The sequence below is a fragment of the Giraffa tippelskirchi genome, chromosome 5 (genome assembly GCF_054371585.1).
Source record: "Giraffa tippelskirchi isolate mGirTip1 chromosome 5, T2T-mGirTip1v1.2.pri, whole genome shotgun sequence".
Taxonomy (NCBI): domain Eukaryota; kingdom Metazoa; phylum Chordata; class Mammalia; order Artiodactyla; family Giraffidae; genus Giraffa; species Giraffa tippelskirchi.
In genome coordinates, this window is record NC_137279.1 from 150,571,228 (window position 1) to 150,590,904 (window position 19,677).

The 19,677-nt window shown below is 36.4% G+C and overlaps 1 protein-coding gene and 1 long non-coding RNA gene across 2 annotated transcripts in view; one reads left to right on the forward strand and one right to left on the reverse strand.

The window, feature by feature from the left end:
* Positions 1-2,525: 2,525 nt before the first annotated feature.
* LOC145506334 (uncharacterized) lies at positions 2,526-13,664 on the forward strand. The gene is made up of 4 exons (XR_014053767.1): positions 2,526-2,684; positions 8,343-8,387; positions 9,965-10,016; positions 13,095-13,664. It is a non-coding gene; the product is annotated as an uncharacterized LOC145506334 (long non-coding RNA).
* Positions 10,175-19,677, reverse strand: part of LRRC7 (leucine rich repeat containing 7) — a 574,473-nt gene continuing 564,970 nt past the window's right edge. The window contains exons 27-28 of the mRNA XM_081490660.1: positions 12,664-12,754; positions 10,175-10,539 (exon numbers count right to left, since the gene is read on the reverse strand). Coding sequence (XP_081346786.1) covers positions 10,478-10,539; positions 12,664-12,754 — 153 coding nt within the window. The 3' untranslated portion in view covers positions 10,175-10,477. The remainder of the gene's footprint in view (positions 10,540-12,663; positions 12,755-19,677) is intronic.

A 19,677-nucleotide genomic window follows, 5' to 3' on the forward strand; every position in this document is an offset into this window, starting at 1 on the left:
TCTTTACATCATGGCACTGATAGAAAATGGTTGCTTGTTCTGCATAATGGGGTATAGGTGGGTAAAACAGATAAGGTCTCTCCAGGCCCCAAGTGAAAGCAACACGTTACAAGTCCATGTACTCTCAGGGGATCAATATCTCAGTACTTGAGGGAACTAAACTGACTGCTGGATAGAAAGCCCTCACCTAGAGTTTCTTCCCAGGAATACAAAGTTAATACTCTGTGTGTGTGTGGATGCTCAATTGCTCAGTCATGTCTGACTCTGAGACCCCATGGACTATAGCTTGCCAGGCTCCTCAGTCCATGGGATTGTTCAGGCAAGAATATTGGAGTAGGTTGCCATTTCCTCATCTAGGGGATCTTCCTGACCCAGGGATCGAACCCACGTCTTCTGTGTCTCCTGCATTGGAGGCAGATTCTTTACCACTGAGCCACCAGGGAAGCCCTAAAACACTCTATACGTGAGAATACTTTAGGTGCTATTTGATATTAAAAATCTAGAAATTAAAAAGTACCACAAGCATTAATAAACAAGACAACCCCCACACACACTATTTAAGTACAGAAATAGCTTTCAAGTAACTTTTCTCTCATTCTCAGTACAAATTTCTCCTAATTTTTGTTCCAATATTTAGTTCAGATTTCACAGCCAAAACTGTCATGAAAAGCTCTTGAAAATCTAAGAAAAGAGGAAAAAAGATGATGAAATAGAAAATAAGGCAAATATAACGAGGCAAAAGCTGTATTAAAAAGAATGAAACCATGGTGAACATCTGTATTTTCCCTAAAATGTGTGGCCGTGTTGTGTACAATTTAAATTTGTTTAGGAGATATTTTTCTCTTCTGAAAAGAGAGAAAGCACACTTGGTGAGCAAACCCAAGACGGTGCTCTAAAATCAACATGCTTCGGGTCATAAAGAATTTATTGAGTTGGCCAGAAAATTCGTTTGGGTTTTTCCGTAACACCTTGTGGCAAAATCCAAGCAAACTTTTTGGCCAACCTAATATAAAGCACCGACCCCTAAAGAAGGTTGACTGAATTTGCTAAGAACAAACTGTATTAGTAGTGGGTTGATCATGTGGCCAGAAGGAAACTGTTTCTTTTGGAGGAAAACACCAGAGGATTAAATAGTTTTACATAGACTTCGGGAAAGAACACTATGTGTTCTTTCTACCTTTGCTTGGGTTTAGAAGAAACAAAGAGTAAATGGTTGGCAGAGAAATACCACAAACAGGAATAAATAGGCCTTTGGTGGAATTAGCACAGAGGAGGACCAAACAAGGACAATGGCTAAGCCATTGCTAAGCTGTGAGAGCGAGGATATAATTAGTTAGAAGAAGTAAACAGAAACATTCGGTTTTTAAAACAATGATCTAGCCAGTAGAGGCCCTTACATTCCAAATGTCTAAGAACCAAAATAGCTTGAGGACACGGGTCACCAAGGCTGCTAGGGGCTTTGTGCCTTCAACACCCAGACATTCTGGTTGAAAGAAGGGAGGTTGGGGGAGATTTTAAACCATCCCCTTGAATCTGATTATCAGTTTATGAGATGTATTTTGAAATACATTCTGTATTCAGTTTATAATACCTAATATTTGATGATGTGCTCAGTCGGATTCGACTCAGTCGGATTGACCACATGGACTAGAGCCCGCCAGGCTCCTCTGTCCATGGGATTTTCTCGGCAAGAATACTGGAGTGGGTTGCCATTTCCTCCCACAGGGGATCTTCCTTACCCAGGAATCGAACTCTTATCTCCGCGTGTCTCTTGTACTGCAGGCAGATTCTATACCACTGAGCCACCAGGAAAGCCCAAATCTGATTAGAATATTATGCTAATTTCTGTACGCATAGATAAAATGAAAAATTAAGATTTTATGCTGGATACCTTGTTACTACCAGGTGTCACTTGGAAATAAAGCTGTATACGTATATACACATATTTGTATTTGGACTAGTTTTATATTTACATAATCAAGATTATGCTCAGTTCAGTTCAGTTCAGTTGCTCAGTCATGTCTGACTCTTTGTGACCCCATGGACTGCAGCAGGCCAGGCCCGCATAGTTAATTCCTGATGTTTAAGTTTTGGAGAGGTCATCTAAAAATACTTTAAATAATTTGTGGTAAATACCTTCCCACATATTTGGAATGAGCATATCGGAAGGAAACTTGTTAAAATATCTCTATAAAATATTTGGAAAACCAAAGGAGGTTTAAGAACAATTAAACTGGCAGATGTCATAATTAAACTGAACTGGAATATCAGAATTTTGAATCACACACTCACTTGAGGTTGAGAGAGAGACTCGTTCTTTCTGTGATTGGGTGGTTGGTAAAACCTGAGAGGTGTAGTCAAAAATATAGAAACTGATTAAAATAAGCTTAAAAATTTTAATTTTTTGCTTGTATTGTTTAAATTTAGAGCATTATTTCAAACTAATTCTCTCAAAAGAGTATTAAAAAGGGTGTTAACAGTTTTATCAATAGTTTATTAACACTTACTTATTGTTATATCAGCAGGACCGGTATAAAAACGGACTGTCCAGAGTGTGGTCATCCAAGCTACAGACTTGTTGATTGCGATACATAAAATTGTACTATAGATATAAGGGCTCCATCTGGTGGCAACTCTTCAGAACTGCAGACGTATTCCTACGAAGTGCGGCTCTGTTCAACCATGTATGAGGATACTGTATGTTAGACGTGAATCCTAGTTTGTTACCCTCCGTAATTTAAAGGGAGGGTCTCAGTGGGATGAAACATATGATTTGTTTCCATATCAGGGTGGGCTACTGAGGGAAGCGGTAGCCTCCTCTTTGGAGGAATGAAATTCCTTGAAGGTCGATAGATGAACCATCCTCTCAAGGTCCTCTTCTGTCTGTGATAGAACAATAATTTTCCTCATTTCTTCGCTGAACTTTCACCTAGGGCTATATTGATATTGGCCTTTATTTCAGAAGAGGGCTCTGGTAATTTTTCTTTTTTTATGAGCTAACTTTTAGTGATTTTTTTTCCTTCCCTTACTGAGAAGTTAACATGACTAAAAAAATTATCCACCACATTACAAAAATAATTTGTTATAAATAATGATGAAATGAAACATATTTCTAATATATGCCTTATTTTTCATCACTTTCTGCCAGGAGAGAGGGAGGGAGAGGAAGGGAATTCCAGGGATGTCTGAAGGGGGCGTGGTCACCAGAAGATGAGGGTGTGTTTGAATATCAGTCTGATCTCTGCCATCCAGTTCCTTCCGTTCCTCTCTACCAGCCTTTCATCACCATTCGTTCCCCTTTCTCTTTCTTACTCCCCTAATAACATTAATTTCTCCCTTTCATCCAGCCCTTTATTACTCTTCCTCACTTTTCTAAAAACTCTTACTTAAAATAGGGTACTCCTACTCTTCTGAAATACTCTTATCCACTTGCTAGTCTAAAATAATGTTGCTCTCTCGATTAATACTACCCTTTTCATTTTCACTTCATTTTTGTTCAAACAGAAACTGGCATTCTTTTCCTCATGTAAATACATACACAGTGGGCTATAAGACCAAGCTGGACAGTTTGAGGCACCCTACTATCAAAGAAAATGATTTGAAATTTCCTTCAGGATATACTAATGGCTTCTAGATACAAAACTTCATTAAAAGAAGCCCTACGCAGCCTGTTAGCAAGTTCTACCCATACAAAGAAATTAAAAGGCAGAGACAAAAAAAAAAAAAAGGCAGAGGCAGATGGAATAATTAGTATTATTAGGATAAACACAATAGTAATGAGAAATGGATTTAATGTTTGAGATTGATTGAATTTTGTAATTCAATTTTCTATGAAACCCAAATGGGAAATACTGTTGAGAGAAAGCTAAGAAAGAAATGCTTTATTTGTAAGGAAAGCAAGATCCTATGAGGTAATAAAGGAACTCTGGTTAGGAGCTTATCAACCTAATGTTCTCCTAACTTAGACATTTTTTTTTTCCCCAGGGGTTGAGTTTCAATTTTTTTTTTTTTTGCCCCTACAAACAAAGTACCTAATGAAACTAATAGCAATGGCAATAGAAATACTTTTCTTTCTGCTTTGAGATCAACAGGCCAGATTCTGATCTCTATAAAAGTTTGGGAGGGGGCATGTGGTTTTATTAAGGTAATCAGCTTTTCTGTGATCTTTGTACACAGTTAATTATGTTAATTTTAAAGCTTTTGCAGTAGCCTGAGAATTCTGGAGTATATGACATTTTACTTTGAGGATGAAGATAATGGAATATCCCCATGAAAGGATCCAAAGTACAGTGTGAAAATATTGTTATGCTGAACTATAGCTAAAGGCTGTGGACAGATTTGTCTTTATTCTAGAACAGGCAGCATTAGGCAGTGGTTTCATTAAATTTTAGAGCTAAAATAGGGTTAGGGATTTGCTCTTCTCAACTACCTTTCCCTAGCCATCCCTATCACAACTTCTTTTACTACAGCCCACTCTCCAAACTGTAAAGCTTGATACAGTGATCTACCAAGTCACAGTGTATAGCTGGAATAACCCTAAATAGGGACCTAAAGCCAGTTCTAAGCATGCACTTTTGTCTCCTTGGTTCACAAAATCACTTGACCTCTCCAAGTCTTGGGCATCTGGTACAATGTGGAAACAGGGCTTGATTATCTCTAAGATCCTCTAAGACCAAGTCCGTGGCTCTATAAGCTCAACCTTATGCATTCATTTCTCTGGGAGATTTCTGGCATCCATCTGCGTGACTTCTTCCAAGAAGAGAAGACCCAAATGAATCAAAAGGATTGATATGATGTACTCCAATTAAACGAACAGAAGTAGTTTCTTAAACTTTTTGGATGTTGTCTAAGGTCCTTAGCTTCCCTGGTAGTTCAGCTGGGAAAGAATCCATCTGCAATGGTTTGATTCCGGGAAGATGATCCCCTGGAGAAGGGATAAGCTACTTCAGTATTCATGGGCTTCCCTGGTGGCTCAGACGGCAAAGAATCTGCCTGCACTGTGGGAGTTTGATCCCTGGGTTGGGGAGATCCTCTGGAGGAGGCCATGGCAACCCACTCCAGTATTCTTGCTGGAGAATCCCCATGGACAGAGGAGTCTGGCGGGCTACAGTCCATGGGATCAGAAAGAGTCAGATATGACTGAGCAACTAAGCACATCACAAGGTCCTTAGAAAATATAAAAGGGAAATCAAATACAGCTGTTAAAACACAGCACAAGAACCTAAAGGGTCTTAGAAGAAATACTGAGGAGGAGAGGAAGATTGGGTTAAAAGGAAGAATTGAAGAAAGAAAAGAATGAACTGAGAAAGTGACCGTTTCATGGTTTAAAGTTGTTATGCAAATTGAACATCAACTTCTTGTTTAATCCAGTAAATGTGTTTATGTGCCAGGCCTATCATCCACTTAATCACTGAACAAATATTTATTGAGCACCTGCTATGCTTCTGACACTCTACAGGCCCTAAGGATACATACAAAGCAAAACCAGATGTGCCTCCTTGAAGCTCTTCGGTCTAGAATGCCTCTTTTAAGTATTGTCTGATCCTCCCAAGAAGCATCCAGGTGATAAGAGAGGAAAGAACAAAGGTATATCAAACCTCTGTGACTGAAGGTAGAATGTAATAAGTACTATAAAACATACAAAAAGCAATATGATGGTATTAATATTAGGGAGAGAAACTTCTTCCAATTAATACTTGGGAAAATTTCATGGTGATAATCTTTGAACTGGATCCTGAAGGCTGCATATAATTTTGATACTTTAGAAAGAGAATGGGGAGAGGAAGACATTTCAACAGAGGGACCACTGTGGGCAAAGGCTGAGATCAGAAATTATTCAGTGAAAGGTAAAGATTTTAGGTGTCCAAAACACTGGGTATGGGGGCTTCCCTGGTGGTCTAGTGGTTAAGACTTTGTGCTCCCACTGCAGGGGGCGCAGGTTTGATCTCTGGTCTGGGAATTTACATCCCACATGCCACATGGTGCAGCCAAAAAAAAGAAAAAAAAAAGACAATAACAACAAAAAAACCAAAAACAAAAAAAAACTGGGGACAAATTCTACCTCAATAAAATTGTTTTAAAAAAAATAAAACACTGCATATGTACCGATTGAATGAAGAAAAACAAGTAATTCCTAGATTCAAATAATCAAACTTTTTTTGAAAGAATAAACAGATATCCACTATATGTGAATGTCTGATCCTACTTAATGCAAACAGTATTTTCATGGGCTAGTCTGAACAGCACTCAGTAAAATACTTTTCACCTCACTAAAGTAAGTGAGGTAAATAAACATGACATGCAGCCAGCTGAATGAATATTCAACTCATTGCATTTCTCCGTGGGTCATGAGTGATTCTAATATTGATCCTCTGGACTCACATGGTTTCTGATGGTCTGTAAGAAGCAGTGGTCATAGTAGGGATCCTTTGGGGACATTAAGCATAGAAGAATCTCTTCAATCAAACACATCAAGCCTTTAAAAATACAGCTTCTATCTCTTTCTTCCATCATGTCAGGGACATACAGGCACAGTGCAGAGCCAGGTTGAAGGATATCATTTTTTCTAGTAGTCTCTCTCTCCTTTGGAGCAAATTGGTAAAATTTTCTTTCATAGATTCAAAGGATTACAGTTGCTATTTATCTTGTCCAGTAAGGCATCCACTCTTGCCACTTCTAGCCTCTCAAATATTGTCCTAAATCTTGGGAAATACTCATACAGCCTCCCAAAGACCATAGAACCCAGTAGGAAGACCTATCTATAGCTTCAAATGTAACATGTTCAAACCTCAAAGAGATTTGACTAGATAAGGATGCTGCTTCCTTTTGTAATGCATGGGCTGAGGGCAGGGACACAGGGACTCACCATATGGCCTTGTACTCTCTTTGATCTGGAAGTTCTCCCATCTTTTCACTTGATTGTGAGATTCTGTGTAGAGGACACCATGTTACAGCCCTTGTAGTGCCTGGTATATAGCTGATGCTCAACAAATATTTGTTAACATCACATTTCATGTTTCTGTTATATTCTTCAATAAACTGTCCCCAAATGTTTTGAATTTATGAATGACATACCTTAGGCATCTGAGATTCAGCTACAGTTCTCCTATGGAGGAATTACAGAGTTTGATGGTGAAAGTAAGTCTCTATACTAAGATGTTTTTACTCTAGGTATAGAGTTACTTGACTATTTTTAGGCTGCTTACTCATCCTGTTATTTTAAAGAAGGGAAAAAAGAAAAACTGACACAAATAATACAATTGTGTAACAGGGATAGATTTGAGAAAAAATATACTTTTTCAAAAGTAGAGAAAAATTGGATGATTCATTTAACTTTTTTCCTCAACATCCTTTCCAACACACATTAAAAGTTACACTAGCTTAAAGAATGAAATTTTTTAAAAGCTTCCCCACCCACAAAAAAAGGGATAAGACTTTCACCCTCAGAGTCACAGGATTTCATTGCTTTCTACATAAACACTGCTTGAATTTCACAATCTTCTACTCTGAGGTGCTGCTATTAACAAAATACAAAATTAGGCCAAGAAAAGTGAGTTTTGCAGCCCAGGAAAATTGGGGGAGGTTGGTGTGGCTGTAGAGAGAACCTTCTCATCTGTGCCTGCCTTACATCCAGGTCTACTTCTTATCTTGTTCAGTGCCCGTTGGGTTGTTGCAAAGCAAGAGCTCACTGTTACACATCAAAATCCAACAGGGAAAAAGCTACCAGATAAAATAATGCTTCTAAAGATAGGGCGGGTGAATTATTTTCCTTCTCTGTTTTTCTCTCTTTACTTCCTATAGAACTGCTCTCAGAGAAGATTATGATAATCACATAGGTAAAAGCCCGAGGCATTAACAAAATTCCTAGGTTTTCACTTACCCTCTTTATTCAAAACTTAGAGCGGACTTTCCCCCTCAATTTATCAGAAATCTTTGAATTCTCCAAAGTTAAAATCATGGAGTTTATACTATCATAGGATAGTATTTCCCAATCATTCTCTTGCAGACAGTGTCAAAGGTGAGGACGATTGGAACCTGTCCCCATGACAATCAGCTGGGAGCCTCAGAGAGTGTCCTCAATGTAGTAAAATCCAGCGTTTCAAAAACAAAAGTGGAAACAGTTCTGTTGAAGCACTGCCAGCTTAACTCTTGCACACGAGCTTTGTTTGATGCTGTCAGAGACATGATACATGCTCCACCTTTGAGCCTTGGTTAATGCTACTACGCTAGGTTCCTCGATCACACAAGAAATTTCCTCCCAAACCGGAAGCTGGAACCATCAGTTGGTAATCAGGGGTCTCCAAACAGAACTCTAAGGGGACCTCTTATCCTTGTGTCAGCAGGACAGAAGCAGTCATCTGCCTTTGGAACGTCATGGGGAGTTGGAGGTATGGATCTATAGCAGCAACAGTAGTGAGGAAGAGAGGTCAGTTTTTCATTCTAGAACCAAAAACAACCCTAGAAGGTTCATAATATAACTAGAAAACTTGATTATATCTGCCTTAGTTTTGTATGGTAGAGTGTTTCAAAAAACATTCTCTGAAGAGTTTAGATCAAATGAGGTTGAAAGGATGCCTAGGAGAGGTGATGACCGGGATCTCCTATAATATTGACCTGCATGCTTGCTTTATTGCACATTTATTTTTCCACAGCCCACACTCTATTTTCTTGCTATAATGTGTACTTGGGGGATGGCTGTGCTGAGAGTGATGGGGGCAATACTCTGGACCAAGCCAGGATGCTTTTCTTAATGGAAGGTGTATTACTAGGGAAAAAAGTTCATGCAGATTGAAGATTTCCTCCCAATTCCCAGATGATCAGGCAACTCTAATACAACCAAAAGAGAGGGCACATCACCAACCCAGTGTTTGAACATTTTATTAAGCCTCAGAATGATTTAGCATTTCTGTGAGAGGAAAAGTCAACCTTGTTTTTCTTGATACTACATAAAGGACCTATCTTCTTAACTGATTAGATTTTATTATTTGCATAACTTTTTACTGACCCAGTGTTTCAAAAAAACCTGTTATTTGGTCAGCATATCAGGAATCAGCCAAAGATGTTGACTGAATTTACCAAAGACTTAGAGTGGTGGTCCTCTGCCAACATGGTTTTTTATCTGGTTATGTTGTGGTGCCCTTTGCTAGGTGTGAAGTTGTAAGAATAGACTCTTGATCTGTGTGCCAACAAGGGGCAGAAATTTACTGAGGACAGCATTAAAAGTCAATAGAAAGGCAAGTTGGCAAACACACACTGTTTTACAAGGTTTTAGATTGTGGTGGAGATATTAAATCGATTTTATGATTAAAAGTAAAATGTTTTCCTTCATCAGTCATTTTGCCAAATTCAGATACTATTCATGTAATGTATGAATATATAAAATTAACTTTTTCAAAGTTTTCCTTCCTTTGAATACTCCCTCTCTTTAGCTCACCTAGTAAAACATATCTCAGTCTTGCTTCTAATAAGTAATTATATTAGTGATACATGTGGAATCATCTTTAAGGTTAAGAACTAATCAATCCTGATTTGTCACTCTCTCTTTAAAACTGCTTTCCATCCTGAAAGTGGTAATCCAACATAAGGCCCAGATTGTTTGACATCTATGTAATTACAGTTCTTATTAATTAGGACACATATATTTGATAGATTTCAATGAGCAATAAATTATCATGATATAAATATTTGTATGTTATACTGACTTTCAATATTTCTTGTCAAAAAGATCCTTATATTTTGAAATTGTTATGTTTGTAGGTAGCTTGTGTTGTCTGGTAAGCTAGAATTATCATAAGAGAGCTTTGGTGACAATGTATGATAAGCCATGTAAATAGTAAAAAAAAAATGTCCACTAATATCTATTCGGCTTGCAAAATCTGCAACAATTCTACTAGTAATTTTCAGCGCTTATTCTTTTCACCTAATACTTTTCCCATTCCCTCCCATTATGTCTTACTCATGTCAGGTATAAGACAGCTTTCTCAGCAGAAAGATCCTAATAACAATCAGAGACCAAGGTGAGTCTATTGGAGTCATCATGAATTCCACTCCTTTTTGTGTAGCTGTTGATTTTTCTTTTTTAAAGGCACACCCTTAACTTTTACTTGTTCATTTTTTTTTTTAACATAAACCAGATGCTAATTCAAACAGCAAAACTAGTCCTTCCAAAAAAATCAGTACCACAAATTTGTGTATTATTGGTTTTGGTCACCCATGGAATCAATAAGACTCTTTTCCCCCTTAAGTGATCAATGATTTTTTTCAGTCAACCTAAAAAAAAAATACCTCTTTTCATTATTACCTGCCTTTTTTCAGTATGCAGCATGGCAGTACAATTGACAATGCTTTGCACATCAGCTTTCCTTTCCAGTTGGTCAGGGGTCCCTTTTCTCTTGTTCTCATTTCCTGAGAACAGGAAGGAGTAAAGCATGGCCCAAGACAATGTTGTCACATCAGGAGTGGCAGAGGGTTTACTAGATCATGGTTCTCTCTGCTTGGCCTCAGAAACATCTCCTGAGACCCTGTGTTTGATGTGGAAACCTGACATAAGAAAAAAAGACTTGGGAAGTCCTTTATCTGGCTCTTCTCCCAATTATCCCATGAAAGATTAAACAAAACGAATGGGATGACTGGAGCTGCTTCATGGCTACCAAACTACACCCATGAGTTTGTTTCTCCTTTAAGTGATCTTGGAAAGCCAGTGAGGGCCTCTATCTTGACTATTGATGATCATCCTAATATAGTAGCTGGTATGGTGGTTTGGTGTGAGTTTTTGGCAAAGAAAAAATTAGGCTTCGAAAGACATTTCTCATCAGAAATTGTCAATATATTAAAATGCATTTAAAAGTTACTTCTGGGAAGCATATTAAATAGGCCAATCACTTAATCATTTGCTAAATATCAAAGCCTATAAAATCATAGTATAATGTCACCCTGACATAAAGCAACATCAAAATTAGTGCATCATCTATAAAGTGAAGTATCATTTGCCTTCAAGTGACAAATTCTATTGCCAAAAAAATACCACTGTACTTCTAATAAGTGACACTCATTTTAATAGACCCTACAAAAATACAATATTTTCAATGTCCCCATAAAACAGTTAACTTACAAATATTACTCTCAGAGCTTTGGTGACATCAATATGTGATACTGTTGTGAAAATCTTAACAAAATACTTGGAACACATGCATGTAAAGTAAATTCATTATATATATTTTAAAAAAGAGAGCTATGTCAAAATATGAGAGAGAATGCATATAACCAACTCTGGGAAATTATTCTGGAATTTGAAATTAACAGTTTAATCAAATGAATGACTAATATATAAAAGAAACATTTTTAAAGGGTTATAAAATGAATTTTGATCATTTGTAAAGGAAAACAGTTCAAATGTAAAAATAACTAATTCTATATTAATGATGCTCATCTTTGTCTTCAGTGAGACAGAGTTTAAGATTATATGTACTTTGCAACTTTTGGGGGGAAAAAGATATTTTCTCTACTTTGCCCTCCAAGGTGGGCATGGAAATTAGTAATACAGATAGACCATGGCTCTGAGAAATTATATTTGAAGTTTCATATTTAAATACCAAAGTTTATATTATCACCCCCATAACTTTCTAACAATAGTCTTTCTTAATGATAAATTTTATCAATACCCCAAACTCATTTAAAATGATTCAAAAGTAGCAAATTGGATAAAGCAACACACAAATAAATTCCACATTTACAAGTAAAGAAATCACAGGGCTACAGTTTATAATCAACATAAACTTGAAAGAAATAAAGCAATACCTTGCTGCCACCCATCATTCACTGCTTACATTTGTGGTGAAAAAGATTTATCTAAAATGACCTTTAGTCTGTTTCTTAACTCTGTCTGTATTGTAATTAGCTAAAGGCATTGAACAAATTAGGTTGTTCTATCTTTTATTCAGGTCCCAGAGGTAAATGGCTAACTGATGAAATATTTCACTCTGTGTTATGAGAATTTAGTAAATGAATATGGAACCAAATATAAACACTTTATACCATATGTACAGTTACTTTCATAAGGCATTATCTTGTAATTTTTATTGAAAAAGATTCAATATAGTAAAGTCTTATTTTAAGATATATTTTCTTTCTCAATCCGAGATGTTTAATTTATGAAAATATTGTTTTTTTCTCTATATTCTTGTTGTTTATATGCCAACATATATTTTGTGCTAGAAATATTTTATGGGAATTACAATTCTTTATATTTGTATTTTCTATATAAAGGCATATACAACTTTGAGGCAGTGTTTCTGATGGAGAGCAGAATTCATAAAGAGCTTGTGTGTGCTTCCGTGCTCCGAAATTATATGAAATCCACTTTGAGAAGAAACTTATTCAATTTAAAAAAAAACAAAAAACAAAATCAAAACCAAAACTGCACCAATGCACAGCCAGAGGCTGACAATTAAAACTAATACATAACCACATGAACGTCATATTTATATAGTTAACATTTTTAAGGATGATCAGTGCTAACATTATAGTATTATACATTTGGCACTAATGTTTGCCATTGGTCCAGCAATTGGCAAAATTTGTTTCTATGTATAAATTTATTTGAACATTAGGTCTGGCTAGACGTATCTTCACTATTTATAAAAAATATTTAGACAGTAAGCTCACGTTGAATAACTAGGTCTACTGTGTTCTGGAAACTCTTCAGTAGTAATACAGCTTTTTCGTGTTCCATATGTACAAAACTATGTCCATTGGCCTGTAAACACACAAATAAAACAGTGTCATCAATGCAAGATACTTGTTTACCACATTGTTGTTGTCTCTGATGATAAGACTCAAGAGAGTATGAGCAACCAAAAGTCATATGTTTTTAAAATTCACACCAGAATTGCAACTATGGAAACAACTAATTAATTTCACCCAGCGTCAACTCAATTTATTAATTCAACAAATACTTATCAAGTATCTAGTATATCCTACTTAGGATTGTCCTAGGATAATGATAGCCACTATGTAAATCACAGAGAAACACTGGTAAGTACACTTGAAATATGATAGTTATTTTGTTCTTGTTCTGATTAATTTTGTTTTTGCAGCAACTCTGTTGACGTGGTTTGGAAGTATTCACAGGACCATTGCCTTTTTGTCATATAATCACTGATATAAAGAAAGCTGAGTGCTGAAGAATTGATGCCTTTGAACTGTGGTATTGGAGAAGACTCTTGAGAGTCCCTTGGACTGCAAGGAGATCCAACCAGTCCTTCCTAAAGGAAATCAGTCCTGAATATTCATTGGAAGGACTGATGCTGAAGGTGAAACTTCAATCCTTTGGCCACCTGATGCAAAGAAATGATTCATTTGAAAAGACCCTGATGCTGGGAAAGATGGAAGGCAAGAGGAGAAGGGGATGACAGAGGATGAGATGGTTGGATGGCATCACCGATTCAATGGATATGAGTTTGAGTAAACTCTGGGAGTTGATGATGGACAGGGAGGCCTAGGGTGCTGCAGTCCATGGGGTTGCAAAGATTCGGACACGACTGAGTGACTGAACTGACTGACTCACTTCATTTTAACCATAACAAAAATGTCTCCTCTTCACTTTTTGTGGCCTTTTCTGGGAAGAAATTGTAAAGAATTCAGAGAAATAAACATACTCAAACCCATTCTTAGTGACTCATGATAATAATTATGAATGTGAACACTTTGGAATAAAGCCAATTAGTTGCTTCCATGAAAGATATTCACTGAACTGAACTGATAAACCCACCAACTCTGTCAAATGTTTCACTTGTGCAAAACAAAATATATGGTATAGTTGAATCTTATTCTGACTCACTGAAAAGTTCTTAATTTAAACATTTTAATATTAAAAAGATAATTTCTATTCCCCTCATTGTTAAAGGCAAATATATTCATTATTTCTATCAGTGGTTCTCAATCCCACTCAGAAATGAATTAATTTCTGGGTGATCTAGGCTAGTTTTGTTATTTTTATAAATGAAAGAGTTATACCTGAGGTCACACAGCTAAGCTAGGGCTGAATCATCTGATACCATAATATTCCTTCTTATTATTTCTTGCAATACTTTACTGAAATAGTAACACTATAATTGCTCCCAGTGATTTGAACTGCTATTTCATTGATCATGATAAATTAATCAACATTTTATCCTTAAAATAGTTGCTATATTATCTCCTACTGCAATTTTTTTTACACCAATTTTCCACTTCTTTATTTTCAATTTATGCAGAATCTCAAATAAGAGAAGTGGCTTTGGCAAGGAAGGAATGTTGAAGTCAAGGGAAACTGTGGTGATGCCTAGTACATCATGGTTTCAAAGCTATAATTCTCATTCAGATTCCTAACAGGTTTAATTTAACTTGAGTACTTGTAAGAATAACACTTAGTCCTAAATTAGAATCCAAGGAAATGCTGAATCTCTCATTCTTATAGTTTTAATTTTTAACTCTAGCTTAATTGTTGTTGTTGTAGTTACATGTGAACCATCTCAAAAGTAGAAAGACTAAGTGAGACCGTCTGCTAGGGTGGTGAGACCTGAAAGGGAATGTTAAAAAGGAGAAAACTTTTAGGCATCTGATTGGATAAGGGCATAAGAAATATATGAAAAATCAAATTATGCTGTTAACAGAAAATGGAAATCTTGGAGAAGCAGCAGGCTTAGTCAGGAAAACAACGGAGTTTGTGGTACTGGCGACACATGCAAGGAAACATTGATCATACATTTAGTAATAAAGGACTGGAGTTCAGGAAGGAGGCCAGAGTGGCCCTTTAGCAACAGGCATTAGACTGGTATTCACCACATGGAATGCTGAGAGACTTGTCAGAAAATAAGTTTAAAAGGGAGCATTGTGAAAGAAGGAAAATCTAGGGAGGGGAGCAGTATTGGCCGTAGCTTTGGATTCGAGGAGCAGAACTGAAGGACGGTGTTTGCTGTTGAGTTTGTTGTTCTTGCTCTGTTGCTAAGTCATGTTCGACTCTTTGTGACCCCATGGACCTGGGCATCTAGGTAAATCTGTCTAAGTGAGGGAGGAAAAAGTGAAAGAGGGCCCAGTCTTTTCTGCCAGAGGATGACAGAAAGCTGACTCGGGCCTGGTGGCTGAACTAAAGGAAGAAGATACAGGTGCATTGAGTGGAGGGAACAGAAAAACTGGCAGGAGGAGAACTGGAAAGGGTTGTCCTGATGGGGATCAAGGTAGAGGGCTCATAATGGCAGCAGGAGATCCAAGGTGATCAGTATTTTCTAGTGGCTTCAGTTTTCTGCCTCACAGAGGAAACAGCAGGGAAAAAAACGTAGCTAGATGAACTCTGGTATGGAATCTGGGTCCGTTCCCAATAAATCAGGCTTCAAGATGTTCAGACCCACCATCCAGGTTCTGATTCAAGGCTAGAGAAATCCCTTGTATAAATTTAGCTTTTAATACTGCTTTAAAGCATCAGCTTTTAGTTTTCATGCTTTGTAAGTACAAAGTACATGGTTTGTAGTTACAAAGTACATGCTTTGTAACTATATAAATGATAGTTGTATAGTTGGAAACACAAAGAACTGATTTCCCAGAAGAAAATAAGCAAGTTGATAAATTAGATCATTGAGTCAAACAAACAGTAGGACTCTACCTGTAATTCTAGTCCCCAGAAATGTTTTGGCTCTAAGCCAGAACTTTGGTGAATCTCAAGGGGCCTATTTAAAAGACCACAGCTAGAGACTTCCTGGGAATGGCTTCAAATTACCAAAAGGATTCTGAAAGACCAGAAAGCAAACTATTTTAGAGAGTTTATTAAAGATTAAATGAGTTGATATATGTCAACTGCTTAGGGACAAGGCCCGGCACACTATAAACAATCAATAAATGTTAGCTACTACTATTAATATTGCTTCACTATTACTTTCTTGAATTTCAGAAATACAATTTTCATTAAGTAACAAGAATAGTAACAAGAACAGAAGGGCAAAATGTCAGAGGAAGGAACTATTTTAGTTAATCTTAGCAATTTTTAATTTTTATTTTGTTGTGTTTTTTTTTCTTAGCAATTTTTAGATGAAGATTGTGAAGATCAATGAGATTACATGAAATATCCAAGCTCACACAGCTAGTGTCTCGATGGGAATTTATGTCATGACTCTGTATCTTGACACAATTCATTTCAATGGGTGCTGTGAGGTTGAAACAAATGTTTTTAGGTTCATTAAGTGTCACAGACTCATTCAGTGAATTCACTTTTTAAGATTAATTGAGCTGTTTCTTGATATGGAACATTATGGTAGGCATGATGCCAGGAGAGGCAAGAATAGAGGGGTTTGAATGGAAGGAAAAGATACAATCTCAGTTGTAGAGAACTTTCTTCTCCCATTGTTAGAAGAGCCAAAAAAAATTTTATATTGTATGTGTTAAAGTGATTATGGCTATCTGGCTTATATCTTGGATGGTTCAGACAGGCAATCAGACAGTTATGTTACTACATGTATGTGGGACTTTTCCAATCCACATGAAGTTTAGAAAAATCACAATATTTCATTTAGAAAAGTTTTGTGGCTGTTTCATGTGTGTAATTAGAAGAAGATCCGAGGAAATAAAGGAGGATTCTATTCCATTTAATTGCAGAGTATAGATCTGATAATGCTTTGAAATGTAAATGCATATAATCTACATTTATGCATTTGATATTTTGAATATATATAATATATATATACAAAAGACAATTTGAAGAACAAATCCTGTTACTAAATTAATGAAGCTTTAAAATATGTTGTCAAATTTGGCTACATATACATTTTATATAAACACAGACTATCATGGATTATAATAAAATATGTCCAATTTTGAGGAAATTGCAGCTTAACTGAATGGTTTATTAAGTAAAAATGAAGTTAAAAAGAAAACAGTCTACAAAAGAAAAGATACTCTGAAAATTTTATGCTTCAAGAATACATAATTCATTGATTTCAGACTTTAGCTGATTTGAAGTATAAGGGGTCATTTTACTATAGTAATACTATTTCCAGAAGGTATCCTTCCTTATTTTAATTCCAGTTAACATCTGTGCCACAAAATGTTTTTAAATTGCTCCTTTGCATGATTTAGACATGAAAAGATGGAAGGTTAATGAACATAATATTTGCAATTCTAACAAAAAGTAGAGCTCGGCAATTACAGCTTATCAATTTACTGTAAAACATACTCAGTTTCTGGATTTCATCCTCTTGTTCCTTTCTGAATTTATCTTTGATTTCCTTCTGGTAAATGTTTTGCTAAGTGGCTAAATTATGGATGTTTATGCCATAGAAATTTTCCAGAGGGTGCTGTAATTCTCCATGAATTTCACTGTATTCTTATTATTCAAAGCTTTATATTTAAAAACTAGTTTCTGAGAAGGTTTGGCCACAAAACTGGTGGGATTAGCCAATAAGGAGGACAGCATGACTCTTCTTAGAATCCAAAGGAGAAAATGGGATTAGAGATTTGTTATGATTTCAAATTGATTTAAACTCCCCTTCAAGGGACAAACATTTAAAAGGCCAGTGCACATATATCTTACGTATTAGATCTACACTGCTGCTGTGCTCAGTCACTCAGTCGTGTCTGACTCTCTGTGACCCCAGGGACTGTAGCCCGCCAGGCACCTCTGTCCAGGGGGATTCTCCAAGCAAGAATACTGGAGTGGGTTGCCATGTCCTCCTCCAGGGGATCTTCCCAACCCAGAGATCAAACCCAGGTCTCCCACGTTGCAGGTGGATTCTTTACATTAATATAGTGTACTTGGAATGTGTATAACCTTTAGGATGAAGGAAAATGAAAATATACGGCAATCACTAGAGTTAATGGACTTCATGTTGTCTAATCCTGAGAGCCAGACATTAAGAGACAAAATAGTGGGTATCTTAAGTAGTTACAATTACGTTTCACATTAGCTACCTGAATTTATTTCCCATTGTAGAATTTTCATCTCATTAAATATTAGGATATATTTATGGCTGAGTATACTGTATAATCAATACTACATTGACTGTATGCCAAGTCATTTGAAAGATTTTCCTTTCTATCAAAAATCTGAACTACAGACCTTTAATTCTTAGAGAGTTCTAATGAAAATTTTACACTGCACTTTTTAAATGTGAGAAAGTTTGATGTCTCAGTGGCTTTTATTATAGTATAAAAATAGGTAATTTCGGACATGTCTACTTCCTGGGCAGAAACTTAGTTACAAATCCCTATTACATTGTTTACATTGTTTACATTGCTTGGCATGATATTTTGTACATCATCAACATTGAATGCATATTTTCCAAATCAGTAAGTAGCAAATGTGATGAACAGGTTGCTATCAGTAAAATTTGCTTCAGTAGAATCAGCATGGTATAATGGAAGAAGCTCTAAATGATTTAGCCTCTGTCAACAAAATTACCTTGCAGGGTGGTTGTGTGCTATAAATGACATAATATGGGTACCTAATTGATGCTATTTTCACTTTATTCAAATTATGGAAGTTAGAGCCAGCTTAATGAACTTAATTTGTCTTTATTGTTTTTTGTGTTTTACTTAGAACATAAAATCATTTTTTTGATTTGCAAAAAGTATTTACCCAATCTCTAATTAGTTATCTGTGCTGATCTATACAGATTATGAACAAAGCAAATGGATAAAGATATGCAGTGAAATTCTGGCATATAAAACCATATACATTTAAATAATTATTTTTGGTTGTCTTTTAACCAAAAAGTATTATAAAAAATGTTTTTCAAATGTATTTTATCATTCTCTGAACACTAAGCATTACATAATACTGAACCCACTCACCACCTACCCCCCTGCCCACCTTTCCCCAATCCTCTCTGATGTTTTGATTTTCAACCACCAAAAGAGATCAACTATAGAAAATGTTAACGGATTTAGCTTTGTTTGGAAATGCCTTAGTGAAATTTCCAAATACTTTATTTCTTTAAGGGTCCTATACTTCATGCAGATGGTGACTGCAGCCATGAAATTAAAAGACGCTTACTCCTTGCAAGAAAAGCTATGACCAACCTGGACGGCATATTAAAAAGCAGAGACATTACTTTGCCAATAAAGGTCCATCTAGTCAGAGCTGTGGTTTTTCCAGTAGAAATGTATGGATGTGAGAATTGGACTATAAAGAAAGCTGAGCGCCGAAAAATTTATGCTTTTGAACTGTGGTGTTGGAGAAGACTCTTGAGAGTCCCTTGGACTGCAAGAAGATCCAACCAGTCCATCCTAAAGGGCATCAGTCCTGAATATTCATTGGAAGGACTGATGCTGAAGCTGAAACTCCAATCCTTTGGCCACCTGATACAAAGAACTGATTCATTTGAAAAGACCCTGATGCTGGGAAAGATTGAAGGCGAGAGGAGAAGGGGACGACAGAGGATGAGATAGTTGGATAACATCACCGATTCAATGGATATGAGTTTGAGCAAACTCTGGGAGTTGGTGATGGACAGTGAGGCCTGGGGTGCTGCAGTCCATGGGGTCGCAAAGAGTCGGACATGACTGAGCGACTGAACTGACTGACTGACTTCGTTTTAACCATAACAAAAATGTCTCCTCTTTACTTTTTGTGGCCTTTTTGGGGAAGAAATTGTAAAGAATTCAGAGAAATAAATATACTCTAACCCATTCTTAGTGACTCATGATAATAAT